This window comes from Rutilus rutilus (genome assembly GCF_951802725.1).
Source record: "Rutilus rutilus genome assembly, chromosome: 4".
Classification (NCBI taxonomy): Eukaryota; Metazoa; Chordata; class Actinopteri; order Cypriniformes; family Leuciscidae; genus Rutilus; species Rutilus rutilus.
Window position 1 is genome coordinate 700313 of NC_140212.1, and position 22301 is coordinate 722613.

Here is a 22301-nt window from a genome sequence, read left to right on the forward strand (position 1 = left end):
CAACAGAACCAAAGGCCCGATCGTCGTCCACTGCAGGTGAGAGCCCGTCAGCTGAGTGTGTGTGAGAGTGTGTGTGTGAGTGAGAGAGTGATTGAGAGTGTGTATGTATCAGAGTGTGTGTGTGAGAGACTGGTTGAATGTGTGTGAGGGAGTGAGAGAGTGTGTGTGAGACTGTTTGAATGTGTGTGAGGGAGTGAGAGAGTGTGTGTGAGACTGTTTGAATGAGTGTAAGGGACTGAGCGAGTGTGTGTGAGAGACTGTTTGAATGTGTGTGAGGGAGTGAGAGAGTGTGTATGAGAGTGTGTGTGAGACTGTTTGAATGTGAGTGAGAGAGTGATTGAGTGTGTATGTGTCAGAGAGTGTGTGTGAGACTGTTTGAATGTGTGTGAGGGAGTGAGAGAGTGTGTGTGAGACTGTTTGAATGAGTGTAAGGGACTGAGCGAGTGTGTGTGAGAGACTGTTTGAATGTGTGTGAGGGAGTGAGAGAGTGTGTGAGACTGTTTGAATGTGAGTGAGAGAGTGATTGAGTGTGTATGTGTCAGAGAGTGTGTGTGAGACTGGTTGAATGAGTGTGAGGGAGTGAGCGAGTGTGTATAAGAGTGTGTGTGAGAGAGTGTTTGAATGTGTGTGTGAGGGAGTGAGAGAGTGATTGAGAGTGTGTATGTGTCAGAGAGTGTGTGTGAGAGACTGGTTGAATGTGTGTGAGGGAGTGAGGGAGTGAGAGAGTGTGTGAGAGAGACTGTTTGAATGTGTGTGAGGGAGTGAGAGAGTGTATGAGAGACTGTTAGAATGTGTGTGAGGGAGTGAGAGAGTGTGTATGTGAGTGTGTGTGAGAGACTGTTTGAATGTGTGTGAGGGAGTGAGAGTGTTTGAATGTGTGTGAGAGAGTGAAAGAGTGTGAGTGTGTGTGTGTGAGAGAGAGAGAGAGACAGTGTGTTTGAGAGTGAGAGAGTGTTTGAAAGTGAGTGTGAGAGAGTGTGTGTGTGAGAGTGTTTGAGCCTCTCTGTTTGAGGCTTTGCTGAGATGAGACAACAGCTCTTCACAAGTGTTACTGACAGCATGATGCTTGTGTGTGTGTGTGTGTGTGTGTGTGTGTGTGTGTGTGTGTGTGTGTGTGTTCCCTCAGCGCTGGAGTGGGTCGGACCGGCACGTTCATCGCTCTGGACCGTCTGATGCAGCACATCCAGGAGCACGAGTACGTGGACGTCCTGGGCCTGGTGTCGGACATGCGCTCGCACCGGCTCTCCATGGTGCAGACTGAGGTACACAACCTGTGTGTGTGTGTGTGTGAGAGAGAGAGAGAGAGAGAGAGTGTGTGTGTGTGTGTGTGTGTGTGTGTGTGTGAGAGAGAGAGAGAGAGAGAGAGAGAGTGTGTGAGTGTGTACGTGGACGTCCTGGGCCTGGTGTCGGACATGCGCTCGCACCGGCTCTCCATGGTGCAGACTGAGGTACACAACCTGCGTGTGTGTGAGAGAGAGAGAGAGAGAGTGTGTGTGTGTGTGTGTGTGTGTGTGTGTGTGTGTGTGAGAGAGAGAGAGAGAGAGAGAGAGAGTGTGTGAGTGTGTACGTGGACGTCCTGGGCCTGGTGTCGGACATGCGCTCGCACCGGCTCTCCATGGTGCAGACTGAGGTACACAACCTGTGTGTGTGTGTGTGTGTGTGTGTGTGAGAGAGAGAGAGTGTGTGTGTACGTGGACGTCCTGGGCCTGGTGTCGGACATGCGCTCGCACCGGCTCTCCATGGTGCAGACTGAGGTACACAACCTGCGTGTGTGATTGTGCGAGATTGTGTGTGATTTTGTGTTTGTGTTTGAGTGTGAATTTGTGTGTGTCTGTGAGTGTGTTTGAGTGTGACTTTGTGTGTGTGTCTCTGAGTGTGTGTAAATGTAAAAATGCAGAAAGTTGAACGGCTATGGAAAGTCCCTTTAAAAACACGTGTGTGTGTGTGTGTGTGTGTGTGTGCAGGAGCAGTACGTGTTCATCCATCAGTGTGTCCTGCTCATGTGGAAGAAGAAGAAGCAGCAGTCGCACACTAGTGATGTCATCTACGAGAACGTCAGCAAGTCCTAATGAAGTGAGTTCAGTTTCTCTCGGAGAATCACTCGACTAGAGTTGGGAATCGAAAATCAAATCGGATATTTGTTATAAAATGTAAATTTTCGATTCCTCTTATCGATCCCTCTGTGAGCGCGTCCGCATCCAGGAACCGTTTCATCGCTCCTAGAACCATTGGCGGAAGTTCCCGGATTTTGTCGTGTTTGTTCGCACCGCAGGAACTGGGAACGATTTTAGTTCTAGGAACTCGTTTTAGAGGAACTCATTTTACTCCTCCTCCAGAGTCGGCCTACACCAGCGCTAGAGGAACTATCCGTGACGTTAGTGTTCTCTGATTGGCTGAACACACGCGAAACACCAACACTCGCCATTTTAAAATGCACAAATTAGCTATAGCCTATATATTTACTCCACAAACTAACTCTACGAACATGGAAAACAGGGATAGATGGACCTCTCAACCTTTACACTGAGGAGAAACCCAACAACTTTTGAGGGACCAAGAGAAACATGATTATGTGTTTCTGCTCAGCTAGCGACACTAGATATAAACCACACGGCATACGCTAATACCTCTTCATTACGGTCTACTAGGGGTGGCCCGGTTCACAAAACCCACGGCTCGGTTCGTATCACGGTTTTAGGGTCACGGTTTTCGGTTCTGTACGGTTCTTGTTATTTTTTCTTTTAATCTTTAACACTCCAAAAATTTACTTCAGCATATGATATATAGCTTAATTATCTAATTATTTATTTATATATTTATTTCATTAATGGGGCGTGTTTGCAAAATGCAGCTTCTCATTTCCCATTTCGAAGTAATATAGTGAGTGAGCGGTCACTGTGAGGAAGCGTTCAGTGGGCCTGGAGGTCATCATCTGGAGAGCTGCGTGGGCTGTGTCGGACAGTTCTTTGTCAATTTCTCCTCGTGTCTCATAGGCGTAATTTACGGGTGGGACATGTACCCACCACTTTTTGCCAGGGTCGATATCTCGCGGCACGGATGCACCAATACAAATAAATAAAACATCTCCAGTTAACTAGCAAATTATTCGTTTCGTTCGTTTGTTAAATAAGAAGCAATCTAGCGCTGAAATTAGTTTTTTTTTAATCAAGTGATCAAAGTGCTCGTTGCCGCTGCGATCAGTGGCGCTGATACTGTGTTCTCTTGTGGCTCACGCACACGCCACACAGTCTTCACTCAGACGCGCGCTTCAATCCGTTGAGGAGACTCTCTATTCGTTCCGGTGAAATCACAAACAAAATTCACACAAATCTGTCCCTGCTTGATATACAACCACTGATAAACATAATCGGTTTTGATGAAAAAGAAAAAATATATATACAAGTTAGGGATGGGAACGACACGGGATTTGGGAAATCGACTGTCGAGGCCCATGTGTCGACTTTTTGTCGGATGGTCGGCCTTTTTTTTTCTTTTTTTTTTTAAAGAGCAGCAGCAATGCGGAGGGTGGAAAATATTCTACATCAGGGTCCGAAATTAACACCCGCCAAGCGCCAAATGCGGGTAGATTTTCTGTTTGGCGAGTAAATCTCAAAAGGCTATCCGCCACACTGGCGGGTGAATGTTCATAACAAAATATGAAATTTTAAGCGCGCACGCACGAGCAGAGAGAGAGAGCGAGTCCCGGCCGCGCGCGCGCGCACTCACCATTCAGAGCGGTCAAGCTTCCCCGTACTTTTTGACAAGCGTCCTTGACAGGGCGGCCAGAGCTTCTTTGCAGCTCAAGTCGGCGGCGGTGTGTACGTACCTACAGTTAACGCTCTTTCTGTTGACGGCGCTGAGGAAAAAGCTCCCGCAACTGTAAGAAGCTGTCGCCGCCCATTTCCGCTGCTGCTTCTGTTTACACACCATGGTCGTTCTTTTCTCGAGAAAAGGAGTTTTCTCATAGCGTTTGCAACGCAAACCTTCAGGGAACCGAGGTTAAAGTAACCGAGGAAATGTAATAAATTAAAAGGCAAAAAAAAAAAAAAAATGCAATTTGGAAATCCCACAAGCCCCGCCCCCTCGACATGTCGACACTATTTTTTTTGTCGAGTGGAGCATGTGTCGAATGTCGGTCGTTTTGTCGAGAAAAAGTCCCATCCCTAATACAAGTGCAGATTAGCACTCAGAACCTCTGACACACTTGGCAAAAGTTCTGCCACTGGACAATTAAAGTAGGCCACGTGAAACTGTCGATCTATTCACGTGAACAAACAATGAGTAGATCTCATTAAATGTCTAAGTAAACCCAGTGTACTATTTAAATCGATTGCTGGACATCATAATGTTATTCTACATACATCTGATTTATGATTTAGCATTGTATTAGCACGGGCACGAGGCTACATTGCGCATGCGTCGAACCGTGCGACGCACACACGCACCGAACCGAGACAAGTGAACCGAACGGTTCGGATGTTTTTTCATGTACCGTGCCACCCCTACTGTCTACTATCTATGTATAACAGTTCTATCTAATAATGTATTAGAGCTGTTAGACAGATCGTACACTAATGAACAGGAGAATGCGAGCGCTGTGTGTTCAGTCGTTCTCAGCGCCGTCAAAATAAAAGTCTCAACAACAAGCGTGTCTCACGTCACTTCAGAGTTCGTACTGGCGGTGCGAACGCAACCAGGAAAACGTTCCTAAGGGAATCATTAGTTCTCGGCCAATCAGCGAACACTAACGTCACGGATAGTTCCTATAGCGCTGGTGTAGACCGACTCTGAAGTAGGAGTAAAGTAGTTCCTCCAAAAGGAGTTCGCCAAAATCCGGGAACTTCCTTTGTTAGGATAGGACAATATTTGGCCGAGATACGACTATTGTAAATCTGGAATCTGAGGGTGTAAAAAAATCGAAACATTGAGAAAATCTCCTTTAAAGTTGTGCGTTTATGTTCACGATTGTGCTGCATTCACTCACAAAACTAAATGTTTGATATATTTACGGTAGGAAATTTACTAAATATCTTCATGGAACATGATCTTTACTTAATATCCTAATGATTTTTGGCATAAAAGAAAAATCTATAATTTTGACCCATACAATGTATTGTTGGCTATTGCCACAGATATACCCGTGCGACTCGAGACTGGGTTTGTGGTCCAGGGTCACATATAGGCTATAATCGGTGTGTGTACACAGCCTTTTTTTAAATGGCGGGTGCTGGTGTTTCACATGTGTTCAGCCAATCAGCGAACACTAACGTCACGGATAGTTCCTCTAGCGCTGGTGTAGACCGACTCTGGAGGAGGAGTAAAGTAGTTCCTCTAAAATTAGTTCCTAGAACTAAAATCATTCCCAGTGCCTGTGGTCCGAACAAACACGACAAAATCCGGGAACTTCCGGCAATAGTTCTAGGAGCGATGAAAAGGTTCCTCGATGCGAAAGCCTCTTTATCACTCGCGTGAACTAAAATGGTGAAGTGTGAACTCTGCATAATACTCACGTGTGTCTCGCTCTGTTTCTCCTCCAGGTCTGATTCACCGACACCGAACCCATCGACCGCAGAGGAGAATCTCACACTCATTTACTTCCCATACAAGCTCTTATTTAACGACAAAACAAATCAAATGCCTTAAAAAAACGAGCTGCCTCGTTCTCCCGGCCCGACGGATCCGTCAGCATCCAGTGTTTTTAGTTTGTGTGTGACTCTCAGGATCATCTGCGCTTGTTTTAGGCCGGTGTAAAGTGTGTGTTGTGAGTTTATATCGCACTCTGTCTGTAATAGAGTTAGTTTTCACGTCTTCAGAAGAAGCCGAGCGGTTCGAAAACAACGTTTTGGACCTTTAATCTCCATCACTGCCACACACTGATGCGCTCGAGCCGCTCGAGGGATGAAGCAGCGGAGGAGGGGGTTCCCAACAGACCATCATATCTGATACTGAGTGAGTGAGTGAGTGTGTGTGTGTGTGTGTGAGTGAGTGAGTGAGTGAGTGAGTGAGTGAGTGTGTGTGTATGTGAGTGTGTTTGAGTGTGAATGAGTGAATGTGAGAGAGTGAATGTGAGTGAGTGTGAGTGAGTGTGTGAGTGTGTGTGTGAGTGTGTGAATGTGAGTGTTTGAGTTAGTGAATGAGTGTGTTCGAGTGTGAATGAGTGAATGTGAGAGTGTGAATGAGTGAATGTGAGTGTGTGAGAGTGTGAATGAGTGAATGTGAGAGTGAATGTGAGTGTGTTTGAGTTAGTGAATGAGTGTGTTTGAGTGTGAACGAGTGAATGTGAGTGTGAATGAGTGAATGTGAGAGAGTGAATGTGAGTGTGAGAGTGTGAATGAGTGAATGTGAGAGAGTGAATGTGAGTGAGTGTGTGTGAGTGAGTGAATGTGAGAGAGTGAATGTTTGAGTGTGAGAGTGTGAATGAGTGAATGTGAGAGAGTGAATGTGAGTGAGTGTATGTGTGAGTGAGTGTGTGTGAGTGAGTGAATGTGAGAGAGTGAATGAGTGAGTGAGAGTGTGTGCGAGTGTGTGTTTGAGTGTGTGAGTGAGAGTGAGTGAATGTGTGTGATTGTGAGTTTGAGTGAGTGAGTGAATGGGAGTGAGAGTGTGTGTGTGTGTGTGTGTGTGTGTGTGTGTGTGTGTGTGTGTGTGTGTGTGTGTGTGTGTGTGTGTGTGATAAAGCAAGGAATTTTCCGAACAGACTGATGCCATCTGAGGTCGACGCTGCGCTTCTGTGTGTTTCTGCTAAAGTTTCATCACACACACATCAGCTGAACCTCCGGCTTCATCTGCACACACTGGATCGTCACTGCGTCGAGTTTGAGCTCGTCGACTCGTTCCAGTGGCATTTGCACAATTCCAGTGAAGCGGCTGCGGTCGGACTGAATGTGAGCGTCCAGCAACTCGTATATCATCATCATCATCATCATCATCATCACTGCTGAATCTGACACTGATGTCGTGTTGCATGCTGCAAAAATGAAAGACTTGAGATTAGTCTCATCTTTAGGTTTAGACTCGAGCTCAGAGTCCCAGCTGACAGGGAACGTTAAAGGATTCGCTCTCTTCAGAATTAAAATCTCCTGATAGTTTACTCACACACACGTCATCCGAGATGTTCATGTCTGTCTTTCTTCAGTGGAAAAGAAATGAAGGTTTCTGAGGAAAACACTCCAGGATGTTCCTCCATATAGTGTCTTCAATGGGGTCCAGCGGGTCGAAGGTCCAGATGTGAGTTTCAGTGCAGCTTCAAAGTCTCGACACAATCCAGCCGAGGAATAAGAGTCTGATCTAGACAAACCAGTGGACATTTATAACAAAATACACATTTATATACTTTTAACCACAAATGCTGGTCTTGCACTCGCTGTGATGCGACATCAGGTTGAAAGGTCAAGCGTGACATAGGGGGAAGAACAGGTCTAGTGTTTATAAAGAGAACGTGCAAAGACTGAAGTGAGTCGCACACCGGACGAGAAGCGCCGCATCTAGGACAACTCGAGGTTTCGGACACGCACTTTCTCAGTTTATGGCCAGCAATGTTGTTATGTTTAAGGACATTGTGGAATTATTATGATTAATTGTTATGATTGTACTGTACAATTAAATACAATCGTTGTTAAGTCTGCAGTCTAAACTGAATTGAGAATTTCACCTAAATTGAATTGAGAATTGAGAATCTCACCTGGAAATCCGATAACATCAGCAGTTTTCTGTGAATGACTGTAAAACTAAATGTATATTGCAGCACCGGGTGAAGTCAGTATATACATTAAAAACAACTTAGACAAGGTTTGTCTAGATGAGACTCTTATTCCTCGGCTGGATCGTGTCGAGACTTTGAAGCTGCACTGAAACTCACATCTGGACCTTCGACCCGCTGGACCCCATTGAAGACACTATATGGAGGAAATCCTGGAGTGTTTTCCTCAAAAACCTGAAGAAAGAAAGACATGAACATCTCGGATGACGTGTGTGTGAGTAAATGATCAGGAGGTTTTAATTCTGAAGTGAACTACTCCTTTAATAGAACGTTCATTCAAAGTTATCTGGTCTTTAATAATGTTCTCAAAACATGGAACGTTTAATTCTAAAGCATTTTTTAAATGTTAAATGAAACAATGTATCCTTGTTTCAGAATGTTCAGAGAACATTCAAATGTAACGTTCCCGAAGAATGATAAAATGGAATGTTGAGCATTTTTAAAAATTCAAAATGCTTTTAGAGTTTTCAGAGAACGTTCAGAAATAATGTTTCCGAACGAAACGTTTGATTTGTCAGCTGGGCGGTTATTTTCACACTTGCCTGTTCCGTCAAACACACGAGTGAGTTTACAAATGTCTCGCGTTTACAGGCTGTTTCCCTCATCTGAGATGTGAGTTTTATAATATCAACATGGCACTGAGCTGTAAATACTGTTTATTTCAAGAAGAAATGACAAAAGAATCGCTGTATTGTGTTAAAATGAACTGGTTGATCTTGATAAGAACGAAAATGTGGATTCGGAGCGGACGGGCCACTTCACTTGATCAGTTTTCTTTCGTTTGTGTCCTGGTCAAACTCGTTTGTCTTTTTGGTGCCATTCTTGTGTATTGTGACTTCAAGTAGCAGAGCAATCCACAATCGCCATCAGAGTTTTAATGTGTGTTTGTTTGGAAAAAAAATAAACGTTTGAACACGTATTCCTACGAGCAGGAAGTGGAGTGGTTTTGTGTGACAAACACGTCTTTATTTTTTGGCACTTTTTCAGACTCCTCTATTAGAAGTGTGTGTTTTTTATCCTCTATTAGAAATGTGTGTTATTAACATCGGTTCTGTTTATCGGTAGAGGTCGACCGATATATCGGTTTCCCGATATTTAAGCATTTTCCCATAATCGGGTATAGATTTTGTATTATCGGATTCTCCGATAAATGGCGCCATCTTGTGGGCGTTTTGAGAATTTCGTGCAAGACCGACATTAAACGAGTCAACAATGGTGTTCAAAAGTAAAATAACTTCCATCCCTTAATTAATAAACTTTATTTAACATAACAGCCATCAATGCACAAATGAGATGTTACATAAATGCTTGTTATTTAGTTTAAAACTTGGCGCTAAAAATAGAGACGAACTCACGGAGTCACGTAATCCGTCAAGTCCTGTCCCGATAAAGTCGTAACTTTACATGCATTACATTGAAAAATAAAAAATAAATTGTATTCACTATTCAGGCAGTTTAGAATGTTTTATGCTTTTTTAATTTGTTAGAATTATTTCTACATGCTAGCCTATATTCATGACCTGTTTGTTTACCTTTTCGAAGATTTTATTTTAAAAAAGACACTTTAGTGACAGTGCACTATATTTTTTAATTTATTCAGACTCTATTTATTGATGTAGAAATGTGTTTTGTATGTAACGAGGGAGTGAAATGGCTAAAATTACAGTATTTAAAAAATGTTAATTAAAACAGTTTGTTCAGTTCAGTGCTGTTATTTATAATTGTCAAAAATACAGAAATATAACGATAAATAAATATAGGTTTTAGGATAAATAAATATAGGATATCAGTTATCGGGCACATCAACATGCAAATAATTGGTATTGTAAAAAATCTATATCAATCGATCTCTAATCTTTATTGGGAGTCGGGACAGAATTTAACGGATTACGTGACTGAGTTTGTCTCTGTTTTAAATAGTTTAAACGACATAGGCCTATCAAACATTTATGTAGTATATCTTATTAGTGCATTAATGGATGTTATGTTAAAGTTAATTAATCAAAGCTAGTCACTGTTGTGCTTTAATGGCGGTCTTGCCCACAATTCTTAAGACGCCCACAAGATGGCACCATTTATCGGTTAATCTGAAATGACAAAACCAATACTTGTTTATGGAAAAATGCTTAAATCTACTACAGAAATAAACTTTCCATCATTATCATGTCTCTTAATTCTCTGGAGTCTGTTAGTCAAGGTTTTCTGTGTCAAACCCAGACCTAAAGTTGGAGATTTATTGACGTGTGGCGAATGCTAACAGGACTGAAGAAATCTGCTTTTATTTAGCCTACTTGTTCATTTTTATTGCAAAAGATAAAAATATATATATATACATGCATAATACCAGAATTGAACTTTCAACAATCTAGCGTTTCCATATTACAGCAGATAGCGTGACATGATATTTACAGTCTATGTGATTAGCTTAAAATGTTAATGTTAGCGTGTGGTGCATGCGCATTTCCAGGACAAACCAGGTGAGTAGGAGCAAAGTCGACTTCTATATATAAAGTTTTAGTGGACTAATTAAATAAAAATGAGTATTGTTTGTTTAATCCGTCCGATGACGTGAGTTTGGGGCGGGACTGTCTATTCGTGTTTGATGACGCACATTATGGGATTTGTGTTTGATGCATTAATTTGTTTTCGATTTGATATGGAAAGAAAAATGAAAAAAAAACGTGCATTTATTCGTTTTTCTTCTTTCTTTTTTTTCTTCAAAAAAATGAGTATTTCATCTTGATGGAACTGTGGAAGAACTGAGAGTGGCACGGGTTGATCTTTGGTTGACCAATCAGCGAAAAGAGGCGTCTCATGCCCGTCCACATGTGGAAATTGAATATTCAAGCCGCTTATCAATTTTCTACCCCTGAAGGCGAATTCTCGGTTTTCCGTTTTTTTTTATTTATTTTTTATGAATAAATTGTGCCGTTTTCTTTTTCTACTTTTAATATTAAATCGAAAAACTAATGAAAACAACGTAAACGGACCCCTTATGGTTTTTGGTTTCAGAAGTTTATTTTATTTTAGTCCAACCACACACACATTTTAGTTTAAACAACGACAGCTGAGATAAACGTGAATTATTCTGCAGCGAATCCTTTGTTTCGAATCATTAGTGTATTAAAAGGGTCATATGATGCTATTCTCAAAGATCAATATGTTGTGTATTGGGTGTAATAGAATATGTTTACTTGCTTTAATGTTCCAAAAATGCATTCTTTTTCACAGACTGTACATTATTGTAGCTCCTCTATGCCCAATCTTTTGAATTCTACAAAGCCCCTCCTTCCGAAAAGCATAGTGTGCTCTGATTGGCCAGCTGACCCAGTGCGTTGTGATTGGCCGAACACCTCAAGCGTGTGTCGGAAATGTTAACGCCCCTTACCATAATCACAAGCTTCAGCTTCCAAAGTAATTATATAGACAGTTAATCATGTCGTCAGTTTTACCATATCAGTTCTGGAATGTCCAAGCCGATCGATCGGAACCTGATACACGTATACATTACACAAGCCGTGGTTCAAATTGTTGTTATAATAAAGATTTTTTTAATGTCTAAACAATTCTAAATGAAAAACTTGGGAAAGATACATGAGCCATTGAGTGGTCCTCTGCTGCCATCTAGTGGCTGTAGTTGAAAATTCATGTTATTTTAATTTTTCAAAGTGTTTGTTTTCCAGTAGATGTAGGCTAGTAGATTTTTATATAACAGTGTTTCCCCTACCATTATATAAGGGGGGCGCCCCGCCCTCCTAACGGCTCCCCCCGCCCCCCTTGGAGGTCAAGTAAATTTGATTTGATTTTCTTTATAGCGACAGATTACAATTTGTTATTTTATTAAAAAAAAACCTAAATGGCCCTTAAGTAATATGTTATTTATCTTATTTCCACGATGGCATGTCTTTTCTGTCTGTGTTTACAATTATCCCAATGAGTGCGCACACTCACACACAAACAAACACTTGCGTCACATACAGTTGAGCACTAGCGGACAGAGAGCGCGCGGCTGGAAATGTGTCGCTGAACTGAAGATGGCAACACTCGCTCTACTGCGAGTAGCAGCCGGAGTAGCTCTCCTGCTCCAAGTCTAACGCCCGTTTCACATATATTTCGTTTGCGGTGAGTATTTTTTTTCCGTACCCATGTTAACAGAGCTTTCACACTGCACGAGGATGCAGTCCGTCGATGATCGATCTGTTCCAGTTGCGGTGCGTATACAGCAGTGCAGAGATCGTTTCTGCACCGAGTCTATTTCTGCTGTGCTGCAAACGCTGAATTAAAGTGACAGCGCATGTTTCGTGGTCAAAATGAACACCGATTGACCTGAAAATGTAGTAATTTCACCATAAGTGCGATTAATTAAATAAAATGTAGGCTAGTAATCTCACCATAAATTTATTTAATTAATTACTACTTTTTTCACTTTGAGACTGAGTTAAAGCAAGGAAAACTACAATTTACCTCAACAAGGCGACATAATGAACAACACTCGTCTTATTCGTGGAGGTGGAAAAACAAAGGTCTTTGTGACATGCAAGATTTATTGTATTAAAATTTAAATACAAAAGATTTTAATATAAGTACATGGTTAAATATTTTACCACTTGCTTGAGCAACTTAATATATAATTATATAGAAGTAATGTATTGAATAATACATTGTTTAAATTGTGTTTACGTGAACGCGCGTTCACAGCAGTGGTGCGTCTGACAGGATTATTCTCTCCAATAAATGCATCATAGAAATAAAACTTCTCATAAAAAAAGCCCATTTAAAATTTATATATATATTGGTTAGTATTTATAAATCTTTTTTTAGTTGTTAGTTAAAAAATAAAACTATTTAAGCTCTGGTCCATTAATATTAACAAATACTTCTATAAATTTAACAAAGGTTATTTGCAAAAGTCAATTTTAAAAAGATTTAAATATGTTTATTTATTTTTTTAAAGAGATATCTTATGGTAACATTTTTTTACTTTTACAAACCATTACCCTCCCAGACAACCAATTTATGTGACAGATAGATAGATAGATAGATAGATAGATAGATAGATAGATAGAGATAGATAGATAGAGATAGATAGATAGCGTCTGTGTCAATTTTCCCCAAACCCCCCCCCCCCCCCCCCCCCCCAAACCTGTAAACCTAGGGGAAACACTGTATAATTACCATAAATGAAATTGAGAAATGTAGATCTAGGCCTGGGCGATAAAACGGTATCGGTATTTAATAAATGTACACCTTCATCAATAACGATAGAAAAATGCTCGATATAGTTACACTTAAAAAAACACAATAAAATGTTAATAGACATGAAGTTTGGTTCATATGCCTTGATAAAGGAGTGTGCTACGAGTGACAAGCAAACAAGTTGCGTTGCGTAGGGGTGTGCGAAATCGACAAAAAATTATAACTCTATATTTTCTGGGATTTTAACGATAATTCTACGATATTTTGCTGAGTGTGTTGGTGTCTTGGCAGGTTTAGGACTGCCGTGGACAGCCGACTCCTAAAGGTTTTGATATTCTTCATATTCTGTGTGGTGGTTAGTTCGCATCAGTGAGAAACGATCTTTTCCAATAAGTTTACATTGATTTTTTAAAACCTTTTTATTTAACAAATATTTAATAATTTGTTTTCTTTATATAAAAAAGACAAATGACCCCCTAATCACCCACCCCCTAAAAAATGTGGTCCCCCCTCCAATGTTCAAGACATGCTTTGATGTAAAGGATATATTTAAATGATTATAAATTGCGGCAAATACAAAAATACCATAAATCCCCCAAAACTGCACAGTAAAAACAATAAAAGGGAGTTATATAACGTTTGTGTTTTAAAAAAAAATACATTAAGTTACACAACACGTTTTTATGTCCGGTTTTGCCCTATGTAGAGATATTAGCCTATGCATGATTAGGCTATATAAGGATACCTTGCACGTTTCCCCACTCCATTTTCCCAATTTAGGCTCCTGATGATGTCTTAGACTCATTTTCTTATTCATAATTTACATTTTTGTTGATTTATTTATAAAAAATAAAATAAAATAAAAAATCTCCCGCTCTTCCTACTGACGTCACATCAGGTCATCCTGAGGTAACATAAACCAACCGAACCCCCAAAATATGTCTTACTCTACACTGCACAAAACTCTGCATTTGAACAGTCAATAGCAAATAATAAAAGATACTTACTGGATCTGATTCGGAAGCGCCAGATTGCCCTAGAAATTTTTTAATTGCCTTTGTTCCCAGTCTCTCCCAGGTTCAGGAAACTGTCCTCCGTAAAATACGCTGAACACACACGAACATTTGGGTTGTACTGTTCTGGAACAGTGTTGTGAATAAATCTTAGCCACTGATTCCTAATTGTGTCCACTTTTAGAAGGCCAAATAAAGAACTTTTGCTTTCGCGTAGAAAGAAACACACTGCATCTCCACAAAATGGCGGCGGCGACGCACCATAATTAAAGCCACGCCTTCTTTCTTTGCGTACGCATTTGGGCGGCATTATGCAAATATGTCTGGCTAGTGACGTAGGTCGGCGAGGGACCATCCGATCGAGACGTTTTGGATCTGCCTTTCTCTTTTAGATCTTTGTGTGGGAGACTAAGATTTGTAACTTTGCAGATCTTATACGTACATAAACAGCCACATTACACAATAAAGAAATAGGAAAACGCATCATAAACTGGTCAATACACATGATCTAAGCCAAAGAGGCTTTGTTCATTCCAAATTATTCATCACTAGGGGGCATTTGTTTTAACTGATCTCGGGCCAGTTTTATATTTAATGTTTGTGTAATGAGAGTGATAGTTCATTTTATCTAAATGACCCCACCCCCATATTTATAAAAGAACACAAATGATACACTTCATACTTAATGATTACTATATATCATTTACGAGATTATGTTTTGATTAGTGTGTAAAAGGCGCCATTAATATGATATCAGCGATCATTACGCGTTTGTTCTCGTTGCATTTCCAGTTTTGACCAGCAGGTGTCGCCAGAGTCACGAGCAACAGTGAACCATTTTCTGAAACACTTGTTTGAATCTATTCAGATTTATCTCAGATTTAGCACATGAAGCTGTGGTTTATTATAATGTGATTTTGGTTGAGCATGGACAGAAACAGGTAAAAAAAATAATAGGTAACGTGTAAGTAAAGGTTTCAGAGGTGTGAGTGTCGCCCTCATGTGGAGAATCCAGGTTCAGTTCTCACTATTGTGGAATAATATTTTCATTTTAAGGTTGAAAATGCTTTAGTTTTATTAGTTTTAATAATCAGATTTGACAAAACTCCCTCCAAAAACACAAAGTTTAGCTGAGGAAGCTTCTCTGGCTCAGCGGTCACTACTTTACATGGAGAATCCCGGTTCAAATCTCTCTTCTGAGGTGGAATGTTCTTTAGTTTTAGTTGATGAATGATAAATAGAGACAAATATTGTCCCAAAAAGACATGCTGAAAAATAACCTCTCCTGTGGCTCAGTGGTACGAGCATGTTCTTCCCTGTTGGGAGGGTCCTGGGTCGAATCCTTCTCTATGTGGTAAAAACATTTTAGTTTCTTTGGTTTTGTCAAAATAAAAAAGACATGGCCCCCAAAAAAAGAAATGTAAGAGTGGAAGCTCCTGTGGCTCAGTGGACTGAGCATTACTCCACAATATGGAGAACCTTAGTTTGAATCCCACTCTTTGTAAAAATGCTTTAGTTTCTTTGGTTTTGTCCAAATAAAAAAGACATGCCCCCCAAAAAAAGAAGAGTGAGAGTGGATGTTCCAGTGGCTCAGTGGGTTGAGCATGTCCTTCCTGGTTGGGAGGATCCCGGTTCAAAACCGGCCTGGACACTGAAGCGTGGTTGCGTTGAGGAACAGTTGCCTGATCATGATCCGAGACAGGCGTCAGGAGTGATGGGATCAGGTGAGAGAAGCTTGGAAACAAAGGGGGGAGGCAATATCCAAACTCCTCCCCCTGGGGATTTCTCAGACCATAACCAGCAGCGGTTATCTTTTACATCAAATGTGTACTTATATAAAATATCCAGTTCTGACACTAAGTCAACAATTTTACAGATGGTTTTCCTGGATAACCAGTTGCTCCACCTGGACCCTGTCTTGGGCTCCACCTCAGTCTTCCATCCTCTTGTCCTCTCCACCAATCACTCCTTTGGTTGATTTCTTGGAGATCTGACCAGGATTCAAACCGGGAACCTCTGAACCATGAGGCAGCACTCATACCTGTGAGCCACAGATCTCTTGGTTTTCACTTGCTGGAACTCATATTTCACTGTTGTGACCCTGTGATTCTACAATAAACCAGTTAAAGTCAGTTTTGAACCCGTGTCTCTATCGCAGCCTCGCACACAGAGACCGTGTGTTTAACCACTCGCCCATCATGACCCAACTCTCACCGCTGAATATAACCAGCAATGGTGGATCTGAACACAGGGCATCATGATTAAAACACAACTCCTGATTCAGTGATCAGTGTTTTGAGCTTTTATTGTTTGCTTGAGTAAATGATGAAACACATAAGCAAATGTGTTTTTTTTTTTTCAGTGTCCAGGACAGTTTCAAACCATAATCCTCCTGACCAGGGAGAACATGCTCAACCCACTGAGCCACTGGAGCTTCCACTCTTTCATTGGAGGGATGTCTTTTTTATTGGGACAAAACCAGTAAAAGTAAAGCATTTTAGCAAAGAACAGGATTTGAACTCAGATTCTCCACATGATGGAGCAATGCTGAACCCACTGAACCACTGGAGCTTCCACTCTTACACCTCTTTCACTGGAGGGATGTCTTTTTTATTGGGACAAAACCAGTAAAAGTAAAGCATTTTAGCAAAGAACAGGATTTGAACTCAGATTCTCCACATGATGGAGCAACGCTGAACCCACTGAACCACTGGAGCTTCCACTCTTACACCTCTTTTTTTGGAGGGATGTCTTTTGTATTGGGACAAAACCAGTAAAATTAAAGCATTTTAGCAAAGAGTGGGATTCAAACTCAAGATTCTCCTCATGATGGAGCAACACTCAACCCACTGAACCACTGGAGCTTCCACTCTTACACCTCTTCTTTTGGAGGGATGTCTTTTTTATTGGGACAAAACCAGTAAAACTAAAGCATTATAGCAAAGAACAGGACAGGATTCGAACTCAGATTCTCCTCATGATGGAGCAACACTCAACCCACTGAACCACTGGAGCTTCCACTCTTTCACCTCTTTTTTTGGAGGGATGTCTTTTTTATTGGGACAAAACCAGTAAAAGTAAAGCATTTTAGCAAAGAACAGGATTTGAACTCAGATTCTCCACATGATGGAGCAACGCTGAACCCACTGAACCACTGGAGCTTCCACTCTTACACCTCTTTTTTTGGAGGGATGTCTTTTGTATTGGGACAAAACCAGTAAAATTAAAGCATTTTAGCAAAGAGTGGGATTCAAACTCAAGATTCTCCTCATGATGGAGCAACACTCAACCCACTGAACCACTGGAGCTTCCACTCTTACACCTCTTTTTTTGGGGGGGAATGTCTTTTTTATTGGGACAAAACCAGTAAAACTAAAGCATTTTAGCAAAGAATGGGATTCGAACTCAGATTCTCCTCATGATGGAGCAACGCTGAACCCACTGAACCACTGGAGCTTCCACTCTTACACCTCTTTTTTTGGAGGGATGTCTTTTGTATTGGGACAAAACCAGTAAAATTAAAGCATTTTAGCAAAGAGTGGGATTCAAACTCAAGATTCTCCTCATGATGGAGCAACACTCAACCCACTGAACCACTGGAGCTTCCACTCTTACACCTCTTTTTTTGGGGGGGAATGTCTTTTTTATTTGGACAAAACCAGTAAAACTAAAGCATTTTAGCAAAGAATGGGATTCGAACTCAGATTCTCCTCATGATGGAGCAACGCTCAACCCACTGAACCACTGGAGCTTCCACTCTTACACCTCTTTTTTTGGGGGGGGAATGTCTTTTTTATTGGGACAAAACCAGTAAAACTAAAGCATTTTAGCAAAGAATGGGATTCGAACACAGATTCTCCTCATGATGGAGCAACACTCAACCCACTGAACCACTGGAGCTTCCACTCTTACACCTCTTTTTTTGGAGGGATGTCTTTTTTATTGGGACAAAACCAGTAAAATTAAAGCATTTTAGCAAAGAATGGGATTCAAACTCAGATTCTCCACATGATGGAGCAACGCTCAACCCACTGAACCACTGGAGCTTCCACTCTTACACCTCTTCTTTTGGAGGGATGTCTTTTTTATTGGGACAAAACCAGTAAAACTGGTAAAACTTTTTTTGTAGTTCAAACCTCAAGATGTTGTACTTTTGTCAATGTGGAAAAACACTTTTATTATCTGACTAAACAAAAATATTTGTTTAAACGAGCTATTCTTGATGGAAAAACTTGTTATATATTAGCGTGAAAATGCTTTTTGTTTTGTTTTGTCAAGTTCGTTTTATATTCAAGCTTGTTATTGCGCTCCTCTGTGGTGATATGATGAATTACACAGAACAATCCCACAAATCCCACAGACACAATGAACATCTTTTCCTTGAAGCAGTTGAGCCCAGTGCCTCAGTGATTTGGAAATTCCTGCTTCGAATCCCTCTTGATGGTAAAAATGCTTTAGTTTCACCAGTTTTATCCAAATAACAAATACATGCCTCCCAAAAAAGCATTCCATGTATGGAAACTCCTGTGGCTCAGTGGTATGAACATGTTCCACCCTGTTGGGAGGATCCTGGTTCAAATCCCACTCTTTGTTAAAATGCTTTATTTTCACTGGTTTTGTCCAAATATAAAAGACATGACCCCCAAAAACAAAGTGAAAGAGTGGAAGCTCCAGTGGCTCAGTGGGTTGCGTGTTTCTCCATCATGAGGAGAATCTGAGTTCAAATCCCATTCTTTGCTAAAATGCTTTAGTTTTACTGGTTTTGTCCCAATAAAAAAGACATTCCCCCCCCCAAAAAAAAGAGGTGTAAGAGTGGAAGCTCCAGTGGCTTAGTGGGTTCAGCGTTGCTCCATCATGTGGAGAATCTGAGTTCGAATCCCACTCTTTGCTAAAATACTTTAGTTTTACTGGTTTTGTCCCAATAAAAAAGACATTCCCCCCCCCAAAAAAAGAGGTGTAAGAGTGGAAGCTCCAGTGGCTTAGTGGGTTCAGCGTTGCTCCATCATGTGGAGAATCTGAGTTCGAATCCCACTCTTTGCTAAAATACTTTAATTTTACTGGTTATTGTCCCAATAAAAAAGACATTCCCCCCCCAAAAAAAGAGGTGTAAGAGTGGAAGCTCCAGTGGTTCAGTGGGTTCAGCGTTGCTCCATCATGTGGAGAATCTGAGTTCAAATCCCACTCTTTGCTAAAATGCTTTAGTTTTACTGGTTTTGTCCCAATAAAAAAGACATGCCCCCCCAAAAAAACAAGGTGTAAGAGTGGAAGCTCCAGTGGTTCAGTGGGTTCAGTGTTGCTCCATCATGTGGAGAATCTGAGTTTGAATCCCACTCTTTGCAAAAATGCTTTAGTTTTACTGGTTTTGTCCCAATAAAAAAGACATTCCCCCCCCCAAAAAAAGAGGTGTAAGAGTGGAAGCTCCAGTGGTTCAGTGGTTTGAGTGTTGCTCCATCATGTGGAGAATCTGAGTTCGAATCCCATTCTTTGCTAAAATGCTTTAATTTTACTGGTTATTGTCCCAATAAAAAAGACATTCCCCCCCCCAAAAAAGAGGTGTAAGAGTGGAAGCTCCAGTGGTTCAGTGGGTTCAGCGTTGCTCCATCATGTGGAGAATCTGAATTCAAATCCCACTCTTTGCTAAAATGCTTTAGTTTTACTGGTTTTGTCCCAATAAAAAAGACATTCCCCCCCCCAAAAAAAAAAGATGTGTAAGAGTGGAAGCTCCAGTGGTTCAGTGGGTTGAGCGTTGCTCCATCATGTGGAGAATTTGTGTTCGAATCCCACTCTTTGCTAAAATGCTTTAGTTTTACTGGTTTTGTCCCAATAAAAAAGACATTCCCCCCCCCAAAAAAAGAGGTGTAAGAGTGGAAGCTCCAGTGGTTCAGTGGTTTGAGTGTTGCTCCATCATGTGGAGAATCTGAGTTCGAATCCCATTCTTTGCTAAAATGCTTTAATTTTACTGGTTATTGTCCCAATAAAAAAGACATTCCCCCCCCCAAAAAAAGAGGTGTAAGAGTGGAAGTTCCAGTGGTTCAGTGGGTTGAGTGTTGCTCCATCATGTGGAGAATTTGTGTTCGAATCCCACTCTTTGCTAAAATGCTTTAGTTTTACTGGTTTTGTCCCAATAAAAAAGACATGCCCCCCCCAAAAAAGAGGTGTAAGAGTGGAAGCTCCAGTGGTTCAGTGGGTTTAGCGTTGCTCCATCATGTGGAGAATCTGAGTTCAAATCCAACTCTTTGCTAAAATGCTTTAGTTTTACTGGTTTTGTCCCAATAAAAAAGACATTCCCCCCCCCCAAAAAAGAGGTGTAAGAGTGGAAGCTCCAGTGGTTCAGTGGTTTGAGTGTTGCTCCATCATGAGGAGAATCTGAGTTCAAATCCAACTCTTTGCTAAAATGCTTTAGTTTTACTGGTTTTGTCCCAATAAAAAAGACATCCCCCCCCCCAAAAAAGAGGTGTAAGAGTGGAAGCTCCAGTGGTTCAGTGGGTTCAGCGTTGCTCCATCATGTGGAGAATTTGTGTTCGATTCCCACTCTTTGCTAAAATGCTTTAGTTTTACTGGTTTTGTCCCAATAAAAAAGACATCCCCCCCCCAAAAAAAACAGAGGTGTAAGAGTGGAAGCTCCAGTGGTTCAGTGGATTCAGCGTTGCTCCATCATGTGGAGAATCTGAGTTCAAATCCCACTCTTTGCTAAAATGCTTTAGTTTTTCTGGTTTTGTCCAAATAAAAAAGACATCCCTCCAAAAAAAAGGTGTAAGAGTGGAAGCTCCAGTGGTTCAGTGGGTTGAGTGTTGCTCCATCATGAGGAGAATCTGAGTTCGAATCCCACTCTTTGCTAAAATGCTTTAGTTTTACTGGTTTTGTCCCAATAAAAAATACATGCCCCCCAAAAAAAGAAGCGTGAGAGTGGATGTTCCAGTGGCTCAGTGGGTTGAGCATGTCCTTCCTGGTTGGGAGGATCCCGGTTCAAAACCGGCCTGGACACTGAAGCGTGGTTGCGTTGAGGAACGGTTGCCTGACCATGATCAGAGACAGGCGTCAGGAGTGATGGGATCAGGTGAGAGAAGCTCGGAAACGAAGGGGGGAGGCAATATCCAAACTCCTCCCCCTGGGGATTTCTCAGACCATAAACAGCAGCAGTTATCTTTTACATCAAATGTGTACTTATATAAAATATCCAGTTCTGACACTAAGTCAACAATTTTACAGATGGTTTTCCTGGATAACCAGTTGCTCCACCTGGACCCTGTCTTGGGCTCCTCCATCCTCTTATCCTCTCCACCAATCACTCCATTTGTTGATTTCTTGGAGATCTGACTGGGATTCGAACCAGGAACCTCTGAACCATGAGGCAGCGCTCATACCTGTGAGCCACAGATCTCTTGGTTTTCACTTGCTGGAACTCATATTTCACTGTTGTGACCCCGTGATTCTACAATAAACCAGTTAAAGTCAGATTTGAACCCGTGTTTCTATCGCAGCCTCGCACACAGAGACCATGTGTTTAACCACTCGCCCATCATGACCCAACTCTCACCACTGAATATAACCAGCACTGGAATCATTAGCCACACTTCCATTACAGATTTGCACAAAACTTTTGCGATATTTTCGAAATGTCGATAAAAAATCTATTGCGAAATGACGGTGTTTCCATTAACCAATGTTGTGCGGCTAAAATGTATTTTTTTCCTCGCGATAAGTCTTTCCAAAAATCGTGGCAACTGATGTTGTTAGTGTTGTGTATATCTCAGCCACCGCACTAGCCATTATTTTTAACGGAAGGAGACGTGGTCGTGTTGTCCAACATTAATGGCAAGGAAAGCGGGAGTTTCTCCCTCATTTCTGCTTCAAAGTCTTGATCAACTGTGGCATTTCTTTGTTGCTTGAGGACATTATAAATACTCTTATATGAAGTGAGGTTTTGTTCCTGTTTGGCCTGTTCACTGATTAGCCTGAAATCATATCAAACGGGTCTGATGATGCAAGTTGGATTTAACATTTTTGACTGAGAAACCCGCTCGATGGTGTTTTTAGCCCCCAATGGCTCCTTAGAGGCAGCTAACCCTAACCTCAACCTTAAACCTACCCATCCCCTCGCTGCCTGGGAGGCGCCGTTGGGGGCTAAAAACACCAAACACAGAGAAACCCTGATTCAGGGTTCAGGAACTGAAAGCACATGTTCAGTGGATTAATACTTTTGGTTTAATGAACAGGAATCCACATTATGTAAGACTGTCAGTTTACTGATAAACAATGAAAGCTGCAGCTAATTATCATCAGGGTAAAGCATCAATCAAATACTAGTGTACAAATCCACACTGTAACGTCTG

At 41.3% G+C, this 22301-nt stretch overlaps 1 protein-coding gene across 4 annotated transcripts in view; it reads left to right on the top strand.

Annotated features, from left to right (window-relative positions):
• ptpro (protein tyrosine phosphatase receptor type O) overlaps positions 1–6407 on the top strand; it is a 58634-nt gene extending 52227 nt beyond the window's left edge. For 3 of the 4 annotated variants that reach the window (XM_084407885.1, XM_084407886.1, XM_084407887.1), the window contains 4 exons: positions 1–36; positions 1127–1262; positions 1965–2073; positions 5538–5975. The exon at positions 1–36 is cut by the window's left edge and continues 119 nt beyond it. In XM_084407885.1, coding sequence (XP_084264011.1) covers positions 1–36; positions 1127–1262; positions 1965–2069 — 277 coding nt within the window. In that variant the 3' untranslated portion in view covers positions 2070–2073; positions 5538–5975. Of the gene's footprint in view, positions 37–1126; positions 1263–1964; positions 2074–5537 lie in introns of all 4 variants that reach the window. The other variant, XM_084407888.1, reaches the window with a different exon arrangement.
• The last annotated feature ends 15894 nt before the right edge of the window (positions 6408–22301 follow it).